This window comes from Hemiscyllium ocellatum, chromosome 10 (genome assembly GCF_020745735.1).
Source record: "Hemiscyllium ocellatum isolate sHemOce1 chromosome 10, sHemOce1.pat.X.cur, whole genome shotgun sequence".
NCBI classification, from domain to species: Eukaryota; Metazoa; Chordata; class Chondrichthyes; order Orectolobiformes; family Hemiscylliidae; genus Hemiscyllium; species Hemiscyllium ocellatum.
The window spans coordinates 21,119,800-21,141,418 of NC_083410.1; the positions used below are offsets into that span (position 1 = coordinate 21,119,800).

The 21,619-nt window shown below is 39.6% G+C and overlaps 1 protein-coding gene across 1 annotated transcript in view; it reads right to left on the reverse strand.

The window, feature by feature from the left end:
- ttc27 (tetratricopeptide repeat domain 27) overlaps nt 1-21,619 on the reverse strand; it is a 208,536-nt gene that overhangs the window by 149,978 nt on the left and 36,939 nt on the right. Inside the window, exons 5-8 of the mRNA XM_060830829.1 lie at nt 19,727-19,829; nt 11,357-11,521; nt 8,688-8,821; nt 3,310-3,422 (exon numbers count right to left, since the gene is read on the reverse strand). Coding sequence (XP_060686812.1) covers nt 3,310-3,422; nt 8,688-8,821; nt 11,357-11,521; nt 19,727-19,829 — 515 coding nt within the window. The remainder of the gene's footprint in view (nt 1-3,309; nt 3,423-8,687; nt 8,822-11,356; nt 11,522-19,726; nt 19,830-21,619) is intronic.

Below are 21,619 nucleotides of genomic sequence, written 5' to 3' on the forward strand. Positions count from 1 at the left end.
TAGCATCTTCAGTAACTTGTGTTTCTTTTAGTAAACGCATCAACTGCCCGATGAGTTACGATTAGCTCACTCTATATTGTCTTGGGAGATCCTGGGTTTATTGACAGAAATGGATAAACTCAAAAGTTTTACTCGACTTGGTTCCTTCCATCAATGTTGAACAGTGAGAGGATGACATAACAGTCATATAGATGTACAGCATGGAAACAGACCCTTCAGTCCAACCCGTCTATGCCGACCAGATATCCCAATGCAATCTCGTCCCACCTGCCAGCACCCAGCTCATATCCCTCCAAACCCTTCCTATTCATATACCCATCCAAACGCCTCCTAAATGTTGCAATTGTACCAGCCTCCACCACATCCTCTGGCAGCTCATTCCATACACGTACCACCCTCTGCGTGAAAACGTTGCCCCTTAGGACTCTTTTATATCTTTCCCCTCTCACCCAAAACCAATGCCCTCACGTTCTGGATTCCCCGACCCCAGGAAAAAGACTTTGTCTATTTATCTTATCCATGCCCCTCATAATTTTGTAAACTTCTATAAGGTCACCCCTCAGCCTCCGATGCTCCAGGGAAAACAGCCCCAGCCTGTTCAGCCTCTCCCTGTAGCTCAAATCCTCCAAACCTGGCAACATCCTTGTAAATCTTTTCTGAACCCTTTCAAGTTTCACAACATCTTTCCGATAGGAAGGAGACCAGAATTGCACGCAATATTCCAACAGTGGCCTAACCAATGTCCTGTACAGCCGCAACATGACCTCCCAACTCCTGTATCCAATAGTCTGATCAATAAAGGAAAGCATACCAAACGCCTTCTTCATGATGCTATCTACCTGCAACTCCACTTTCAAGGAGCTTTGAACCTGCACTCAAGATCTCTTTGTTCAGCAACATCCCTAGGACCTTACTATTAAGTGTGTGAGTCCAAGATTTGCTTTCCCAAAATGCAGCACCACGCATTTATCTGAATTAAACTCCATCTGCCACTTCTCAGCCCATTGGCCCATCTGGTCCAGGTCCTGCTGTAATCTGAGGTATCTCTCTTCGCTGTCCACTACACCTCCAATTTTGATGTCATCTGCAAACTTACTAACTGTACCTCTTATGCTCGCATCCAAATCATTTATGTAAATAACAAAAAGTAGAGGGCACAGCATCAATCCTTGTGGCACTCCACTGGTCACAGGCCTCCAGTCTGAAAAAAACCCTCCACCACCATCCTTTGTCTTCTACCTTTGAGTCAATTCTGTATCCAATGGCTACAAGAGACAGAATACAGTTCTCCCTGTATTCAATGAGATCTAACCTTGCTAATCAGTCTCCCATGGGGAACTTTATCGAACGCCTTACTGAAGTCCGTATAGATCACATCTACTGTTCTGCCCTCATCAATCTTCTGTGTTACTTCTTGAAAAAACTCAATCAAGTTTGTGAGACGTGATTTCCCACGCACAAAGCCTTGTTGACTATCCCGAATCAGTCCTTGCCTTTCCAAATACATGTACATCCTGTCCCTCAGGATTCCCTCCAACAACTTGCCCACCACCGAGGTCAGGCTCACCAGTCTATAGTTCCCTGGCTTGTCCTTACCACCCTTCTTAAACAGTGGCACCACGTTTGCCAACCTCAGTCTTCCGGCACCTCACCTGTAACTATTGATGATACAACTATCTCAGCAAGAGGCTCAGCAATCACTTCTCTAGCTTCCCGCAGAGTTCTTGGATACACCTGATCAGGTCCTGGGGATTTATCTACCTTTAACCGTTTCAAGACATCCAGCACTTCCTCCTCTGTAATCTGGACATTTTGCAAGATGTCACCATCTATTTCCCTACAGTCTATATCTTCCATATCCTTTTCCACAGTAAATACTGATGCAAAATATTCATTTAGTATCTCCCCCATTTTCTGTGGCTCCACACAAAGGTCGCCTTACTGATCTTTGAGGGGCTCTATTCTCTCCCTAGTTACCCTTTTGTCCTTAATATTTTTGTAAAAACCCTTTGGATCCTCCTTAATTCTATTTGCCAAAGCTATCTCATGTCCCTGTTTTGCCCTCCTGATTTCCCTCTTAAGCATACCCCTACTTTCTTTATACTCTTCCAAGGATTCACTCGATCTATCCTGTCTGTACCTGACATATGCTTCCTTCTTTTTCTTAACCAAACCCTCAATTTCTTTAATCATCCTGCATTCCCTATACCTACTAGCCTTCCCTTTCACCCTGACAGGAATATACTTTCTCTGGATTCTTGTTATCTCATTTCTGAAGGCTTCCCATTTTCCAGCTGTCCTTTCACCTGTGAACATCTCCCTCCAATCAGCTTTTGAAAGTTCTTGCCTAATACCATCAAAATTGGCCTTTCTCCAATTTAGAACTTCTACTTTTAGATCTGGTCTATCCTTTTCCATCACTATTTTAAAATGAATAGAATTATGGTCACTGGCCCCAATGTGCACCCCCACTGACACCTCAGTCACCTGCCGTACCTTATTTCCCAAGAGTAGGTCAAGTTTTCCACCTTCTCTAGTGGGTGCATCCACATACTGAATCAGAAAATTGTCTTGTACACATTTAAGAAATTCCTCTCCATCTAAACTTTTAACACACTGGCAGTCCCAATCTATGTTTGGAAAGTTAAAATCCCCTACCATAACTACCCTATTATTCTTACAGATAGCTGAGATCTCCTTACAAGTTTATTTCTCAATTTCCCTGTGACGATTGGAGGGTCTATAATACAATCCCAATAAGGTGATCATCCCTTTCTTATTTCTCAGTTTCACCCAAATAACTTCCCTGTATGTATTTCCAGGAATATCCTCCCTTAGTACAGCTGCAATGCTATCCCTTATCAAAAATGCCATTCCCCCTCCTCTTTTGCCTCCCTTTCTATCCTTCCTGTTGCATTTGTATCCTGGAACATCCCTGAGCCATGTTTCCGTAATTGCTATGATATCCCAGTCCATGTTCCTAACCATGCCCTGAGTTCATCTGCCTTCCCTGTTAGGCCCCTTGCATTGAAATAAATACAGTTTAATTTATTAGTCCTACCTTGTCCCTGCCTGCCCTGACTGTTTGACTCACTTCTATTCTCAGTTGTACCCATCTCAGATCGATCTCTTTCCTCACTATCTCCCTGGGTCCCACCCCCTCACCTTACTAGTTTAAATCCTCCCAAGCAGTTCTAGCAAATTTCCCTGCCAATATATTAGTCCCCTTCCAATTTGGGTGCAATCCGTCCTTCTTGTACAAACCATCACAAAATATATAGGTCTAGCCACATGCCTGAAAATGCTCACCAGATAGCAAGAATAACAGCAAGCTCCTCTGCACATAGGTCTGGCACATTCTGCTCCTTGGGGTCTGCTAGTTTAATCGAGTTCAGTAAAGTGTCATCACTTAGTTCAAGGTTCTGTTGGCAAGAAATTGCATCACCATGTTATTTGTTGTAATTTATTTGTAGCATTCATTTGTGACATTTTAGCATCTGGAGACAGTTATGATACAAAAAGTAGCATTTAAGTAACACATTTGACATCATAAAACATTCCAAGACACTTATTAGGAACACAAAAATCAAATTTGACAGTAGGTAATATAAGGAATGTTTAGGGTAGATCCAAAATCTATGGGGCTTTACATAATCCCAGTAAGTCTAACGAGATATCACTAGCAAGTGCAACATTACTGTCAATATCATCAGGAAACTTTTTCATTGGCTTCTCTAATGCAGCCTTTGTGGAGAGAAGGAGCAGGTATTTTTAGAGTCTCTGAATGCTCTGCCAAGGTTACTTTTTTGCTTCCAATTAATGCAACAATCACATCAGTACCGAGGTTGAGCGACCAGTAATTTAAATACCTTCAGGTTAGGACCACCCTGATGGCAGCCCTTGGCAAATTCCTCCCTGATCCCCTTTAAGCTCATTCGCTTCTGTCTTAATAATAGACACTTCATAACCTACCTTTACAAAACTGAGAACTCTTTGTAGTTAAAAATGCTTAGGTTAGTGTGGTCTTGTGACCCTGGTAGTGATCACCCTCTAACTTATAAACACATGCCTGCAGCACTGAGCAATAAACACTGGCACCATCATCTGGAACCCAAACATCTAAATACATAAGCAACTGAACATCTATAAATTCTCTGATATTTTGAGAATTTCTCAAGCCTTTGCATCAGCCCTGCAATCTCTGAAAATCTCCGCCTACAACTCCATGTGGGAGCACTGGTCTAGAATTCTCTTCCATAATTCTGAGGCGGCGGCATCAACTATATGCTTCAAACCACTGTCTTGTTGACATCAAAAAAGGGATCATAGCAGGGATCTTTCTGTTCTATATGGGTCAAAGGTAGTTCTACCCCTAAGTTTTTATTAGATGCATTTTTCTACTTCAGGCTTGCCTCATCTAGCATACCATTACCAAAATCCTCCACAGTTACGTCTTTGATATTTTCAGGCTTGCATATTCCAATGTTCTCCTGGCTGACTTCTCGTCTTCAATCCTACATAACCTCAAGTTCATGCAAAAACTTGCTCTGATTCACGTTCACCTACCATCCCCTTGCATGCTGACCCGGATTCGAACCCAATCTCACAAGAGCTCAAGTTTAAAATCCAATCTTAGCTTGTAAATCTATTCTCCATGTCCTTGCACCTATCACTAAGTTCTTCCAGGCCAAGCAGCCTTCAGGATTTGTGTTTCTCCAATTCTGCCTTTGTGCACATCGCCAATTTTAATGGCTACTGTTCATTGAGCTGCCTTGGCATTGGAGAATTTTGTTTAAACTTCTCTGCCTCTTTACCTTCCCCTTCTAAAACATAGGCCGCTAATCTGTGATCAGCCCATAGAGATAATTTTGTGGCTCACTGTTAAAAAGTTTCCACTGACACTCTTCTTGTTAAGCGCTTTGGTACATTTTTCTAGGTTAAAGGTACTATGTAAATCTAAGGTGTTCTGGTTTGCCTTCTTCCCCAATTCCATGGTAATTTTCAATAGATTGGAGAGGTTTTTGTACATCCATGGAAAGGAATATTTTAACTTCACATCGGACTTGATCACATTTGCTTCTCTTTCTTGTTCAATACTAATAAATACATTAGCACAAAAAAACAATTGTTTATAACTGTGAATGTTGATTATAGCTTTGTATTTATCAATCAGGAGTTAACCTTCCTTTTAAATATCCTACTAGACTGCTGCTATGAAGCACTTGAAAACGTTTTGACTTTTTCAAAAATAAGATTTGAAAAAAGCCCCATAAAATTCGAAATATGTCTGAAGTACAGTAACGTAAAAATCAGATCCCTGTAAAATCTACCTTGGTGTGTTTTTGTCCCACTTCTCTTTCCTATTCATTTCCATGGTGTTCTGTTTAATGAGGGTCTCTAAACGTAAATTCCAGACACATTACATGGAATAAATGTTTTTTAAAGCAAGAACTGGTGCATAGTCACTGGCTGTTCTCCAGTGATCACACATTAAGCAAGGCAATAGGGTACAATCAACTCCTGATGTCCAACAATTTAAAGAGTGATTGTGGTAGAAACATAAAACCGATTGTTTTCTTTTAATCAATAACATTCCTCCACCTCCCACTGTATGCAGATCTATCAGGAGGTCATTTGTTAAAAAGGTAGTTGGTCACTCACCAGAAGGTCTATGTTAACTTATACTGTCAGCAACTCTGGGGAAACACATTCACTATGCCACAAAGTCAATTCCACCTGACTGAATCTGATTAAAGATTTTGCGCTCTGGGTTGACTTAGCAATTCTTAAAAACCTTTTTTGAATCCATTACCAAAGAAGTTAATCAAGATTAACCATCCCTCATTGCTCAGTAACTAGTATCAGACTTATAAACATAAATCGCCTGGCAACAGATAAGAATTTTTTTTTTGCAAAGATGTTCAGTTATTTCCACAATTAAAGTTCTTAGAACAGGCTAGGATGCTACAGGAATTCTGGGAAAAAAAAACAGAACATTCAGGACTGCTGTTGCTAATTTGCACTATTCCAAATGATATAGTTGTAGACAATTAGGTGAATAACAGGAACTCAAACTGTAAGGATATATGTCCATGCTTTGTGTTCAGCTTGGCACAGCAACATTGTGCATTCCCACAATTCACCAGCTGAGGGGTCTCAAAATGGACAGCTCTTTAGCAAACACCTAACATGGCATGGATTGAATTTTGCTACTTGTCAACTATGCAGTGATAACTTTTAGTCATGCAGAACAAGTTCCCATAAGTTGCTTCCTGAAGCATCTTCATGGAGGGGAAGGGAATAGGTTTACCAACACAATGTTGGTAAATGCAATGCACTTCTCTCAAATTCCAAAAGTTCTTGAAGGGAGGGGGTCTGTCAGGAAATTTGTGATGCATTACACAGAAGTGTTCCACAATGACTATAGAACACATCTGTAAAATTGACTGGAACCTTCCAGCTGCTTCGTAAAGTTTCAAGGGCTCCAGTGAAAAAATAACAAATGTGAATATTTAAGAGAGTCTCAGGATAACTTTAACCCTCACTGCCCAGCAAGGATCAGACAGGTAGATATTTAAAAACACTCATGGGACATAGTTGCCAAACCCTTCAGGTTACAACAGTAACTTGTAAATCTGAATAGGAGATGGCAATCCACTGGAAAATATGTATGAGTATAAATCAGGATTTAGTTATAGAATTAGAACCAGACAGGTATCTTAACCAGAGTTCTACACAGGGAAACCACTGCTAATTTTCTTCAGGACAAACACAACAAGCGGAGGAATTGGGCACAAAAAATGCTTAATTTATGTAATTATTATGTCAAAATATGCCATTTTAGTCTAGTTCCCCGATCCTTATGTATTGCCCACTGTATCATCCTGATTCTCGTCCATGGATTGAGAATAGTTTTCTCTCCTAATATCCTCAGTCCTATCAAATCTACCATTATTAACCTTATAAAGACGCTGTCCTTGACTCCTCTCTCCTTGAAAACTTTAGGCCCACTATCAGCTTCTCTTGCCTATCCAAACTCCTAGCAAGTGTTGTTGCCTCCCGAAACTACAGCCATCCTTTCTAACACCTCAAGTTAGACTTCTGTCCATGCCACAGCATGAAGTAGCTCTGACCAAAGTCACAAATAATACCCTCCGTGACTGTGACCATATACCGCTATTTGTGTGATTCGACCCGCCAGTCTTTCACATGTCGTCAACACCATTCTCTTCACATGGCCCTTCTATTTCCAGTTAGATGGGACTGACTCAGATGATTCCACTTTTATCTATCCAGTCAGGACCAGAAAATTCCATCGTGGAATGTAGAAGTTCAAGGACGCAGCTCACTACCACCTTCTCCAAGTCAATTAAGGAGATGCAACTACTTCACTGATCCAGTTTTTAATTGCTTACCTTAATTTCCCCCTCTTTGACTTGGTGTCAATTCTTTTCTAAGTACACTCCTGCGAAGTGTCTCAGGTCATTTTGCTACATTAAAATCAATATAGAAATGCAGTTGCAAGGCCCTCACAATAATCAACTGCATCAAATACAACTTATTCAGCTCCTTGTCTTCTTCCATATGATGGTCTTGTCCTCAGAATACAGAGCCCAGTGACCAGATTTGGCAGAGAGCATAGTGGCAATGTTACTGGACTAGTAATCCACAGGTCTGAACCAGTAATCCAGAGGCCTAGACCAAAAGTCTGATAGAAGATTCCAAATCAGACCACAGTAGTCAGGAGAATTTAAATTCAATTAATCAATAAATCTGGAATACAGAGTTAGTCTCATTAAGTGATGAGCATAAACTACTAACAGTAGTAAAACAAAAGTTCTAACATTCTTCAGGGCAGGATCATAGAATCCAAGAATTCTTACAGTGTAGAAGCAGGCCATTCGGCACATCAATTCCACACAGACCCTCTGAAGATCAGCTCAACCAGAATCAATCCCCTATCCTATCCCTGTAACTCTGCATTTCCTATGTTAATCCACATAACTTAGATATCCCCTGTTCTAAGGGCACTTTAGCATGGCCAACTCATCTAACCTGCATATCTCTGGACTGTGGGACCACAGCATCCAGAGGAAATCCACGCAGACACAGGAAGAATTGTTAAACACCACACAGACAGTCACCAGAGGATGGAATTGAACCTGCATTTCCAGCACTATGAGGCAGCAGTGCTAACCACTGAGCCACTATGCCAACCCATCTTTCATCTTTATCTGATCTAGCTTATACATGACTGCAGATTGTCAGCAATATCATTGACTTTTAACCACCCTTTGATATAGCAAGACGAGCTACTCGATTGTATCAAATTACTGCAGAAAAAACATTGTGGTTGTAGGTACCTACATCAAACGGACTATAGTTATTCGGAAAGTCAGTTCATCATCTGCCTTAAGGATGAGCATTAAATGCGAGTTTTGCCAACAACACTCTCATCCCAAAAACAAATTTAAATAAAAGGAACAGACAATGCAGAAGGTGGTTCTAATTTTCAAGTGGCTACCCATGTTAGCTTTCATCCTTCCCCTGTGAAAACAGGGCTTTGACACCGAGATCAATGTTTATAGTTACCAACTTTAAGCTAGACATGATTCTCAGTTAATTATAAGTCATAGCAACAAGTTGAAGAACCAGTCAAACTTTAAGTACAGTTGCATGAGAGCTACCTTGGGAAGATTTTCCAAGGGCGTTGGTGCTAGCATGAGATCTGTTTGATGGAGGGCATCATCTTCCCGCTGGACATCCAAGATAAGCTGAGCTAAATAGTCTTCTTGGAATTGCGTACGCTTCCCCAAGGCACCTTAAAGAAATGCAAATCGCATTTACATTATGAAGGAAGTGGTAAGGGATGGGGAGTAGAGAGTAGGTGAAAAACTTAACTTCACTCACTGAAAATGAAACAGGATACAAAATTATTCAAGAAAATCAAGAATAAAACTGTATGATTTCCATACTCTCAATTGCTTTGAAGGATATACACACCATAGACATGTTCATTACTCCATTGTTTTAAAATCAATCTTGTGACAATCAAACAGGCAAAGCAAAGGTTCTCTACATTAAAATACCAATCTTCTCAACTAAGGTCCTTTCAACAGTACCTTATTAACCTATAAACCCCATCACTCAGAAGAACAGGGGCAGCAGAAATAGGGGAACACCAATATCTGGAAGTTCTCCTTCAAGTCACACACTATCCTGACATGGAATTATATCAACATCCCTTCACTGCTGCTGGGTCAAAAGTTTGGAGCTTCCTTTAACAGCACTGCGGCGTTACTACACCATACGGCCAGCAGCAGTTCAAGAAAGCTGCTCAACGTGACCTTCTCAAGAGTAACTAGGGAGGGACATAAAAGGCTGGCTGAGCCCACTCCACACCCAGTGAACAAACAAATTAAAATCTAACACTTCAGACTTCAAGGCTCAAAACCTTAAACTCAGCTCAGCGTCATTGGCATCTGATTGTAGTGTGACTTTTGCTTTTGAAATGCAACAAGATTAATTTCCCGAGACTTCTGGAGATACAAGTCTAATTTTTACCGCTGATCCCATCTCCAAAGCAAATACTGGGGCTATTTGCAATCTTAGCACACTTAAGGAGGTTCCTGGGCCATGTGATTTTTCCAGGCCCTTTATCAATCTCTTCCTGTCACTTCTAATAGAAATTTAGGACACAGTAAGTGGCCATTTGGGCCATCATACCTGTGCCACCTAAAACGTATGTGGTAGGCCTTTGAGCCTGCTGCTGCATTTAATAAAATCTGGGCTGATCTGATTACTTCACCATCTTGCCTATACCCCATAACCGTTCACCCTCTTGCTTATCAAAAATCGATTCTACCTCTAACTTCAAAATATTCAAGGACCCCTTTTCCACCATTTTTGAAGAAGAGTTTCAAAATCTCACAACTCTTTGTGTTTAAAACAAAACTCCCTCATCTTCCTTAAATAGGTGACCCTTTGTTTTTAAACAGTGACTCCAAGCTCTACATTCTCCAAGAGGAAATGCCCTTTCCATTTGCAATCTCTCAACATCCCTCTGCATCTTAAATACTTCAATCAAATCACCTCTTATTCTTCTAAACTCCAGCAAATACAAGCCTCACCTCATCTTTCTGTAAAAGGTAAGCCACCATTCCAGCTACACTTCCCATAAACCTTCTGTAAACTACATCTCATTCATTTAAACATATTTTCTTAATGGAGATAACCAATATTGTTAATGTACTCAAAATGTGGTCTCACCAGTATCCTATATAACTGAAGTGCAACTTTCCTAACTCTTTAATTGTCCTTGCAATAAATTAAACATCATAACTTTCTCAATTACCTGCAGTACCTATAAACTAATTTTTGCAATTCATACACAAAGTTACCCAGATCTATCTGCATCTCAGAGCTCTGCATTCTCTTATCATTTAGATAAATGTTTTTATTCTTCTTGCCAAAATGGAAAATTGCACATTTTTCCCACATTAAACCCCATTTGCCAGAAAATTATCTACTCAATTAACACCCTCTTTCGTTATGTAGATACTTTCCTACTAACCTGTGGCATCAGCAAATTTAGAAACCACACCTTCCGTCACTTTATCTACGTCATTTATATAAATTGCAAAAGGTTAAGGCAAACATATTCACCGCTGTGGCACACCATTTGTTACATCTTACCAACCAGAACAACAGCTATTTATGCCTACAATTTCCTGCTCACTAGCCAATTTTCTATCCATGCCAATCTTACACCTTCATTAAATATAGTGTGAGCATTAAGATGGAATCACTCCATAATCAGCAGAGGATGAGCTAACTAAATTTTAACCTCTAGCACCTGCAATTCATTTCCACTAGGAAGCATCCCTGAAAACAATTGCAAGATGAAGAGGAGAACACAAAAAGTGAACAATGCAGTTATACTGACATCCTTCATCTGCACGGTCCAGACAATACTGGATATGTTACTGGGGCATAGCAGTTGAGTCTGACATCATTTCTCAGCGGACAAGAGACATGGATAGTGACTGTCAGTGGAAAGACCTTACTGCAGTGTAGTAAGACCAATGCCAATGGTTTCTACATTATTCAAGTATATGATCTTGCCATTTTAACCTCTAATAGATTCACTGTAGTGAAAATTTACAGATTCCTACTTTCAAAATGTCTAACAACAAAATGAAATTCTCAAAGAAGCCGGCTAGTTATTTTCAGAGATTTTTAAAAATATACATTTTTTTAAAAAAAGTTGTCTTGGCTAGATTTCAGTCTCTAGATTACATTAGCTAAAGCCTAGGAAAAAAAAAATACTAAAAAGTATGATGCGAGTCTGACATACCTGTCACGGTGGTAGACAACTTTGCCATTTTCTGGGCTCTGTCGAAATTTTCCTTGGCCTTCTTATATTCGTAGTAATATAGCAAAGCATAGCCACACTCGAGGTGGAACTGGATTGCTAAATTTCGGCACTCCCCAGAACTGAAGAAGGTGTCATTTGCAAGCACTGGGAATATATCAAAGATATAACAAAATTTTGAGTACTTTCTGCGACAGAAGGATGCCCAAAATAATACACTGGATAATCAGAGGGGTTACTTGCTTTTATTCTCAGGTAACTCAGTGTAAAACCCAGACTATATGTCTGAACTGAAAGGTTTATAATGGCTTTGGTTATATCATGTTCACTTGCCATTTTTCTTAAGCATAGACATTCTTTCGTATCCTTACTTCCTATGTAATAATCTGGCTTTTTCTCCAGTCACTTGAATTGACTCTGTGATAATCTAAAGCAGGATATTCACACCTCAAAACAGTGCGAAGATTTCTCAAAATTATTTTAACCTGAACTCTAAGTTGATATATCTCAATTTACATTTCCCCACCTGGGATCAGTCATTTCCATATCTATCTTGCAAATTTCCTTCATTATTTTAAGGATGGAATTTTTGTCCACACAGAACTCCTCAATGGTGTACTTAAATTTCAACCTGCACTATTTGCGGTTACCTGGAAGAAGGACCAAAACCCACAACCATCTGATCCGGAAGCAAAGTTGCTATCAACTGAGCCAAGCTAACGTTCTGGTTAATGGAGAGAGCCCTGACTGTTTTACTAGTTGCATTCTCTGATGCATTATTATCCTTTATCATTTATTCAGAGATCTGCTTTTATCTGACTTAGGGGATGTCTTCAATCACTCCTTCCTTCCTCATCTTCATGACAGACCAATACTGGATGGTATACCTCATTGCACTGTCAGTACTGAATACTCTTTCATCATTATGGTAAAGATAGATAAAATGGAAGATATAGCTTGCTTCATTCTTCCATCAATGAGAGGTGATGCCTTCCCTAATCTATAATATACAGGATTAAAAACTCATTGTATAAAATGCACAGAAGAAACGTTCACCTCGGCCTCATCTTCAGAACTGCAGTCCCTAAATCTCTAACATCTACACCAATCAGTATGACATGTGAACAGGATCTACTGCCAGGTAATGTTATGTAACTGACTGTTTTGTGCTGCTGGGCGCATGTCAGCTTTTTACTTCGGTTCAGAATGTCACAACTTTCTCATAAGGATGCTTTAATCTTCAAAGTACTGTTTTTGGAAATTGTTTTGCTAACTGCAATACAGTTGTTTGATGGACATTAAAAAAATTTGATCCTTCCTAATATTTTCTCAGGGACAAGAATAAAAGTTGTTGAATTTCTTAACCCTTTGTTAGATACCATGTTTAAAATAACAAAGACATCATGCAGAGATCCTGTCCACTCATTCCGGTGAATAATGGGAAGTGCAATACAGTTGATATTCTTAAAAGGGCAGGATTAAATCATCTAAAAGATTTCATCTTGTCATGATTTACTGAAAGCCTAATAACTCATGAATAAACGCAAAATACTGAAAATGCTGTAAATATGAAACAAACAGTGAATACTGAAGAATCTAGAAAGATCTGGTAGCATCTGTGGAGAGAAACCAAGTTAATGTTACCAAAACGTCATACCAAACTCGAACCTCTGTTTCTATCTCCATGGATGCTGTCGGACTTACTTTCTCCAGCATTCGGTTTGTTTCAAACAATTCATTGTCTGTGCAGTAATGTTTTTAAATGTAGTGACACAATACTAGTGTTTCAATCAGAGAATGACAATCAGGCTATTTCTTGGGTTTTCAGTTTAATATTTTCAGATCTACGTTCCACATTCTGAATAACTTTGCTAAATGAATGAACTTTTCACAACTACTAGGAAATATGTTTGGTTTCAGAATACCTATCATGTGGGCGGCACAGTGGTTAGCACTGCTGCCTCACAGCGCCTGTGACCCGGGTTCAATTCCTGACTCAGGCGACTGACTGTGTGGAGTTTGCACATTTTCCCCGTGTCTGCGTGGGTTTCCTCCAGGTGCTCCGGTTTCCTCCCACAGTCCAAAGATGTGCGGGTCAGGTGAATTGGCTATGCTAAATTGCCCGTAGTATTAGCTAAGGGGTAAATGTAGGGGTATGGGTGGGTTGCACTTCGGCGGGTCGGTGTGGACTTGTTGGGCCGCAGGGTCTGTTTCCACACTAAGTAATCTAATCTAATCTAAGTAATCTAATCTAATCTAATCTATCAAGCATTCTAAAATGAAGCACTTTGAATTTCAGCCGTGGCTCAGAGAATTGTTCTCATACATTGTCATCAATGCGTTCATCTTCCTCTCCATATACTTGAAGACATAATTTAGGTTGATGCGCCAGTGCAGTACCAAGGTGTTTTGTTTTTCAGATGAGAGATCTGACGTCAAACAAGGCCCTATCTACTCTCTCAGGTAGTTGTCAAGATTCCATGACACAATTTCAAATAACATTGGAGATCTCCCTATTACCTACGCCCATATTTATCCCTCCACCTACACCACGCAAAACAAACTCATTGCTATTTATGAAAGCTTGCTGTCTGCAAAATGGCCAATAGGTTTTCTACATTACACCAGGGATTACAATCCAAAAGTATTTTATCGGTTGTAAAACATCCGGAACATTCTGAAGTCATGAAGAGTGCCAGAGACCCGGGTTCAATTCCGGCCTCAGACGACTGTCTGTGTGGAGTTTGCACATTTCCCCGTGTCTGCGTGGGTTTCCTCCGAGTGCTCCGGTTTCTCCCCACAGTCCAAAAATATGCAGGTGAGGTGAACTGGCCATGCTAAATTGCCATAGTGTTAGGTGAAGGGGTAAAATGTAGGGGAATGGGTTTGAGTGGGTTGTGCTTCGGCGGGTTACTGTGGACCTGTTGGGCCGAAAGCCTGTTTCCACACTTTAAGTAATCTAAAAAAAAGTACAAGTCTGTCTTTTGTAGTGTTTTAACTATTGCTAAAGAAAGCAGACATAGACTGCAACAATACGTAACCCAACATATGAACTGATCAGTGAATCAATCAACACGTAATTGAGTCTTTCTGAAAACTTGCAAAAACTAATCCACTGCTGTATACATCACCTATCCCATTCCCTTAACCTAGGATGGCACCTGAGCTATCTGCAATGAATTAACAAGGTGTGATTATCCTAAAACATGTTACATATAGAAAACTATATAACATGGAGACATGTTTAAAACAAGTTTGTTCTCACTCAAATTTTTATGTATCATTTCCATATGATGCATAATTTCATCAATGAAACATATGGTATTAAAGGAAAGGATGAACTCAAAATAACAACCAACCCTTGATGAGCACCGTCCTTTTCAGTAAGATATTGCCCTTTGAGAAAAATGTCTCTCAAAAGAAAACTACTGAAATAGCAAAAAGAATATCTGTGCAACATCAGCAATTGCGCTATCGCATACAAGGGTATTTTGAACATATAAGCAAATACAAATCCGTCACAAGGAGCTCATTAAGCTCTGGTACAATCTGAAATCTGGAATGTCCTTCTAACGCACACTTAAAACGCTAAACATGCTTTTCAGCAAAAATATCAGCAGCTTTCAGGAAGCAACCCTAGCAAATTCCTTCCAAACAAGGATAAACAATTAAACTGATCACGCTATGATAGTCATATACTATATAGGATGGAATATAAAATGCACTCCACTAACTCGCTTGACTTTTCTCACAGGCTGAAATGTACTGAGCTGGGAATGTTCCATAAAGATTAATTCATGGGTTGCGAAAAACTAATCCTCAACAAAAATACTTGCTCAGTAACAAAGAGAGAACAAAAGAATAGTGAGCAATGCTTTATTTAAGTGACAGATATCAGAATTGCTCCAGTTCAGAAACAGATAATCCTTCCCGTATGCCTAATACCCTAGAAGACAGGGTGAGATAAAAGTCCTTCAGCAAACCTGATCTTATTCCTCACAGAATAACAGCTCTCAAGTCTTCCCATGACAGCTTCTTGGGGCTGAGGAACAGAATTTGCACCACTAACACAAAGGATCATTAGCCCAAATAAACCATTCTGGTCCTGCCATGGAACTTGAACTCTCAACGCTCTGACAGAATCAAATGTGCTCCCAATACAATCAGGGTCTCATCTGAACTGCTCCCACTGTTAAACAACAAATTAGGCTGGTATAGATCTGGAAAGCTTCACTTGTTCAAGCCAAGCAAAGCTTTTTCCAAAGGGTCAGAATTCAATGCGTCCACAGAGTCTGCTTCTGAAAAGACGTCTGAGAGAAATGTCTTTTCAGTTCTTGGACATACAGATCATGGATGCCCAACCTATAATGCAATTCATGATGTTTGCCTGATGGGATGGGGAGGAAGTGTAAACAAATTATTCCAGAATGAGAGAGGTTTATGGAGTAATATAGCAATTACGTAAACAGTACAAAACAGGATATTCAGATTGAGTGGTCTACGTTGGTACTTTTGCTCCACACAAGCTTCCTCCCACTGCACTGCATCTAATCCAATCAACTCATCTTTCTGTTCCTTTCTCCCTCATATACATATCTTACTTCCATGTAAACCCACTGAACTCAACTAGCCACAAAAAGACATGACTCACTCTCACTAGTATCTTTACATTCAGAGGAGGAAGGACACCACTTTGACTGGGAGAACACATTCATCCCAGGACAGGCCAAACAGAGACACGCACGACAATTCCTAGAAGCATGACATTCCAACCGGAACTCAATCAACAAACATATTGACTTGGACCCCATTTATCACCCCCTGAGAAAAAAGAATCAGGAAATCACAATCACTGCAGGAAATGATGTCACCAACCCAACAAAACCTAAACACATAAATAAAAACCGGGCCATACCACCAGTGGCTCACCGGAGGCTCACTGATGATGTTACCTATATGGAGATGAAACATCTGAAAACAAACCTTCTAGCTCAGCAAACAAACTTACATTCAGATTCTAATAACTCTTAATGTAAAGAGATTTTTGCAGAATTCTTTACAGCATTCATTACTTATTTTACACTTTTTGGCCCTGGCTTTGGACATCTCCACAAGTGGGACCATTCTCTCCGCACGTACTTATCCATTATGAAATTAAAGCTATTAGATGAAATTAAAGCTATTTGCTCCTCCTCTCGAGGAAAATAAAGAACCTTTTGCTTGTCATGGCTATAAATTCAGTTATGATAACATATTTGTCCTTTTTTTTGCAACTTTATATCCTTGTTGTAATATTTATAAAGGAACTGTTCACAATACCCAATACAAGTTTAACATAGAAAGGAACGCCAGTGCATTTTTGGAGCATTTTTATAGACTTGCTAATTTGCATTGCTACTTCTAATGTTTTGCGAGTGCGTTCTGAGATCCCTTTGCACTTTCAACTCAATTAGACTTTTATTTTGTGATCTCCTACTCTTCCTACCGATGTGATTTACCCTCATTTACACATGTATTGAAATTCATTTGCCATTAGTCCACCCATTCTGTATGTTTTTTGGATTTTGTTGCTGACTTCCTCAGTATTAACTAGTGAAGGGATGATGTCAACAGTTGGTTGTGACATAAAATTCACAACATCCGGCTTGATCAACACAACCAAACAAAAATTGTTTTAAAGAAGTGATGCACCATCATCGCATTATTTTGTTCAGTTAAAGGTGCACAACTTGTACCTATTGTAAAATGAACAGTTTTGCTAATTAAAACAAAAGCTTTCATTACACTAAATGTATGAATATACAACAATGACAATTTGCACAGTTATTTCTGTGTGTTTACTGGGCTTTTTTCGAAGTAACTGAGGAAATCAAGGAATCCCAGTTTAAATGTAAAATGGCAGTTTTATGATTCCCTTCTTTACTCAAAGAATTCTCAAGTTTTGTCTCACTTTCCAACGTTGTGTCATGGCACATTTTAAGAAAACTAGATTTCTGAAAGTTGCATAGTTGCAATCACATCTGAATGTTTGAACACCTGATATTCAATGGAAATTTTGTATTTTAATTGAATACGGTCTTTTACTGAAATGTACAGTCTATAAAAGCTTGCAAACTCCTGAATAAGGTAATTTATTTGTATCTGTAATGGTACTGAGATATTTGTATCATCGACAGTCACAGGTGAGGTGCCGGAAGACTGCAGGTTGGCTAACGTGGTGCCACTGTTTAGGAACGGTGGTAAGGACAAGCCAGGGATCTATAGACTAGTGAGCCTGACGTCGGTCGTGGGCAAGTTGTTGGAGGGAATCCTGAGGGACACGATGTACATATATTTGGAAAGGCAAGGACTGATTAGGGATAGTCAACATGGCTTTGTGCAAGGGAAATCATGTCTCACAAACTTGACTGCATTTTTTTGAAGAAGTAACAAAGAGGATTGATGAGGGCAGAGCGGTAGATGTGATCTATATGGACTTCAGTAAGGTTCTCCATGGGAGACTGGTTAGCAAGGTTAGAACTTATGGAATATAGGGAGAACTAGCCATTTAGATACAGAACTGGCTCAAGAGTAGAAGACAGAGGGTGGTGGTGGAGGGTTGTTTTTCAGACTGGAGACTGGCACCAGTGGAGTACCACAAGGATCAGTGTTGGGTCCACTACTTTTCGTCATTTATGTAAATAATTTGGATGTGAGCATAAGTGATATAGTTAGTAAGTTTGCTGATGACACCAAATTTGGAGGTGTACTGGATAGCGAAGGAGGTTACCTCAGATTACAACAGGATCTTGACCAGATGGACCAATGGGCTAAGAAGTGACAGATGGGAGTTTAATTTAGATAAATGCAAGGTGCTGCATTTTGGAAAAGTAAATCTTAGTAGGACTTAGACACTTAATGGTAAGGTCGTAGGGAGAGTTGCTGAACAAAAAGAGCTTGGAATGGAGGTTCATAGCTCCTTGAAAGTGGAGTTGCAGGTAGATAGGATAGTGAAGGTGACGTTTTGATATGCTTTCCTTTATTGGTCAGAGTATTGAGTACAGGAGTTGGGAGGTAATGTTGTGGCTGTACAGAACATTGATTAGGCCACTTTTGGAATATTGCGTGCAATTCTGGTCTCCTTCCTGAGAGAATGATATTGAGAAACTTGAAAAGGTTCAGAAAAGATTTACAAGGATGTTGCCAGGGTTGGAGGATTTGAGCCAAAGGGAAAGGTTGAGTAGGCTGGAGCTGTTTTCCCTGCAGTGTCAGAGGCTGAGGGATGACCTTACAGAGGTTTATAAAATCATGAGGGGCATGGATAGGAGAAATAGACAAGGTCTATTCCCTGCGGTGGGGGAGTCCAGAACTAGAGGGCATAGGTTTAGGGTGAGAGGGGAAAAATATAAAAAGGACCTAAGGGACAGTTTTTTCACACAGAGAGTAGAACGTTTATGGAATGAGCTGTCAGTGAAACAGATGAAGGCTGGTACAATTGCAACATTTAAAAGGCATCTGGTGGGGTATATGAATAGGAAGGGTTTGGAGGGATATGAACCAGGTGCTGGCAGGTTGCGTTGGAATATCTGGTCAGCATGGACAATTTGGACCAAAGGGTCTGTTTCTGTGCTGTACATCTCTATAACCAGACATAATCCCCTCAAAATATTTTAAGAAGATAGCCTCGACCCTAACCTTTTATTATTTTAAAGGCAAGTATAAATCAGATGTAATTTGATTGGTCAAACTACTTCACTTTAAGCAAAACACATTTTATTTTTTACACTACAGTTAAAATACAGACAAAATGAAAGAACTGACTTATCTGTAACTGTATTGAAATGATTAACAAATTAATATATATATTAACTACGACTAATCCGCTGTTCCAATATAGTAACATTCCATAAACACATCTTTGGCAAAGGCAAATTTAGTAAAACATATTGTCTTACATGCAACTCTAGCAGCAGGAAGAGAATCCCAGCTTTTAGCTGTAACAGAGAGAGGAATAATAGCTTCCTCATACAGCTTCAAGACCCCAGTAAGTGCTGAAAGCTAAAACTAACATTCTCAGTTTTGTGGGAGCTTGACCCCACCCATTCAGGCTGCTTCTGTTGCTCCAACCTTTAAAAATAACCCAGAGGCTCACAAGCTGGTTACTTTATCGGCTTTGAGGAGACCATTCCACACTTCTGTCTCAATCTTCCTTGATAAAACAAACAGTACAAAATAACGTCTGAAAATACACAGTATTGTCACAGATTGAAATATTTATGAATAAAGTCAAGCATTTAAAAATAAGTTTTCTTTTCCCAACCCTTGGACTTGTTGTTTACAAATTGTTTTTGAAAGATTCTGTAGATGTTGTACCTTCATCGATACAGCCCTGGATGATGCTGAAGAGCTGAGGTGAACGCTCTGCCAATAACTGCTGCTGAATGTTTACACACCGCATTGTCCACCAGGGCAACATCTGTAAAAACAAAAGGAAGAGTTTTTTCTCCTTCCCACCACAAAGGAAGCTATATTTAAATTATATAGAAAATGATGCTCATAGCCTCAGTTCTAACTACCGTCCAAAATTCCTCTGACCTCATGGCCTACACTGAGGCCATTGTGAAAATGTAGTTCTAGCTTCTTGTGCATTCCCAATCTTTATCTCCCCACCATTCAGATCTAAATCCAAACACTGCAATTCTCTGTCCTCTATTCTCACCTTATTTGAGTCACAATTTAAAACATCCTTCTTTGACCTAATGTTTCTTTTTGCAGTTTAGCGTGCAACTTCAAAATGTCTCGAGGGATTTTAAACACATTAAAGGTGATAAAAAATGCAAGGTATAGTTGCTACTGCTATTTGCACCTGCACACAGCTTGAATCACCTCTAAGTGCTGCTGAAACCCTGTTTTATTCCCTCATCACTTTCAGACTAGAGTTCTTCAATGCTCTTTCAAGCACCACCCAATGCTAACTGCACCTTCTTCTATCCAACGTTAAATCTTATTGCCTCACCTCCTTGGATCTTGTTAACCTCCAATGTCTCCTTATTCTCCAATATGCCAATTCAAGATTTCTGTCTTCAGTTATGTCCTTTTAAAGGCTATCCTTACCAGTTTCAACTTCAAGTCCTTCATGTCACCATGCATCCTCTGCTCTTCCTATTCAGGCTTCTGCAACTGCCCTCCATTAGGCTAAGGTTTTGAGCTGTTATGATCCCACACTGCAACACTCAACCTAAGCCACTTCAGCCACCTTCAACAGTGAATAACAAGCCTTTCAACTCAGCTTTTGTCATATTCCTCTAACTTTTCTCAGCTTGCTGTCCTCACACCATATCCACCCCCAAAACACATTTAATAACGTTAAAGCATCAGCGTACAAAACTTGCTCCAAATCCCATGCAGCTCTTTAGTTGGAAGTATCACCTTTGAGATGTTCAGTTATAAAACAGAAAGGTGAATTGTTGTTCACGCATGCAAAATGTGAAATTGAGCGTGAGAATAGCAATGGATGCATTTCTTTCTACATTTGATGTTGGGGATTAATATTCCTCTTATTTAAGATATATTGTGTATCTCCAACAGGAGATTCCAGGTTACATGTGCCCAGTTACATTGCTCCAACTTTGAAGGAGGACCGCCAATGGCAATGTGATATTTTTCAGTTTTCTCTACTAATTTGTCTGTAGCTTTTTTGAATGAGATTGCTGAATTAAAATGTTTATTTCATGACTTACTTAATACCTCTTATGACAACAATCTGCATCGACTTTGTTCCCTTTAACATAACAAAACATCTCAAGGTGTTTTACAGGAACATAATCAACCCATGTAACCCAAAACCAAAAAGTGAGAGATCAGACATGTGATCAAAACCTTTACTAAATATTTAGATTTTGAGGACTGTCTTAAAAAGGAAATGCAGAGGGAGCGGAGAGTTTATGGAGACAATTCCAGCGCTGAGGGCTTAGTTAGGACTGATGATTCAAATCACAATGGTTAAGATTTCAAAATTGGAGAAGGAGTTCCATTATCTCGAAGACTCAAAGCAGTTATAGAAACGGCGAGTGGTAAGGTTATGTAGATTTGAACACAATGGTGAAAACTTCTTAAAATTACAAGGCTTGACTGACCTAGAGTGAATTTACATCAGCAAGTAAACAGGTGGATGAATAGAACCAAATTGAAATTGCTGAAATTTAGTTTAATTAGAGCTCCTACTGCAACAGTCACAGGAATCCTTTGTCCCATCAACCTGGACTA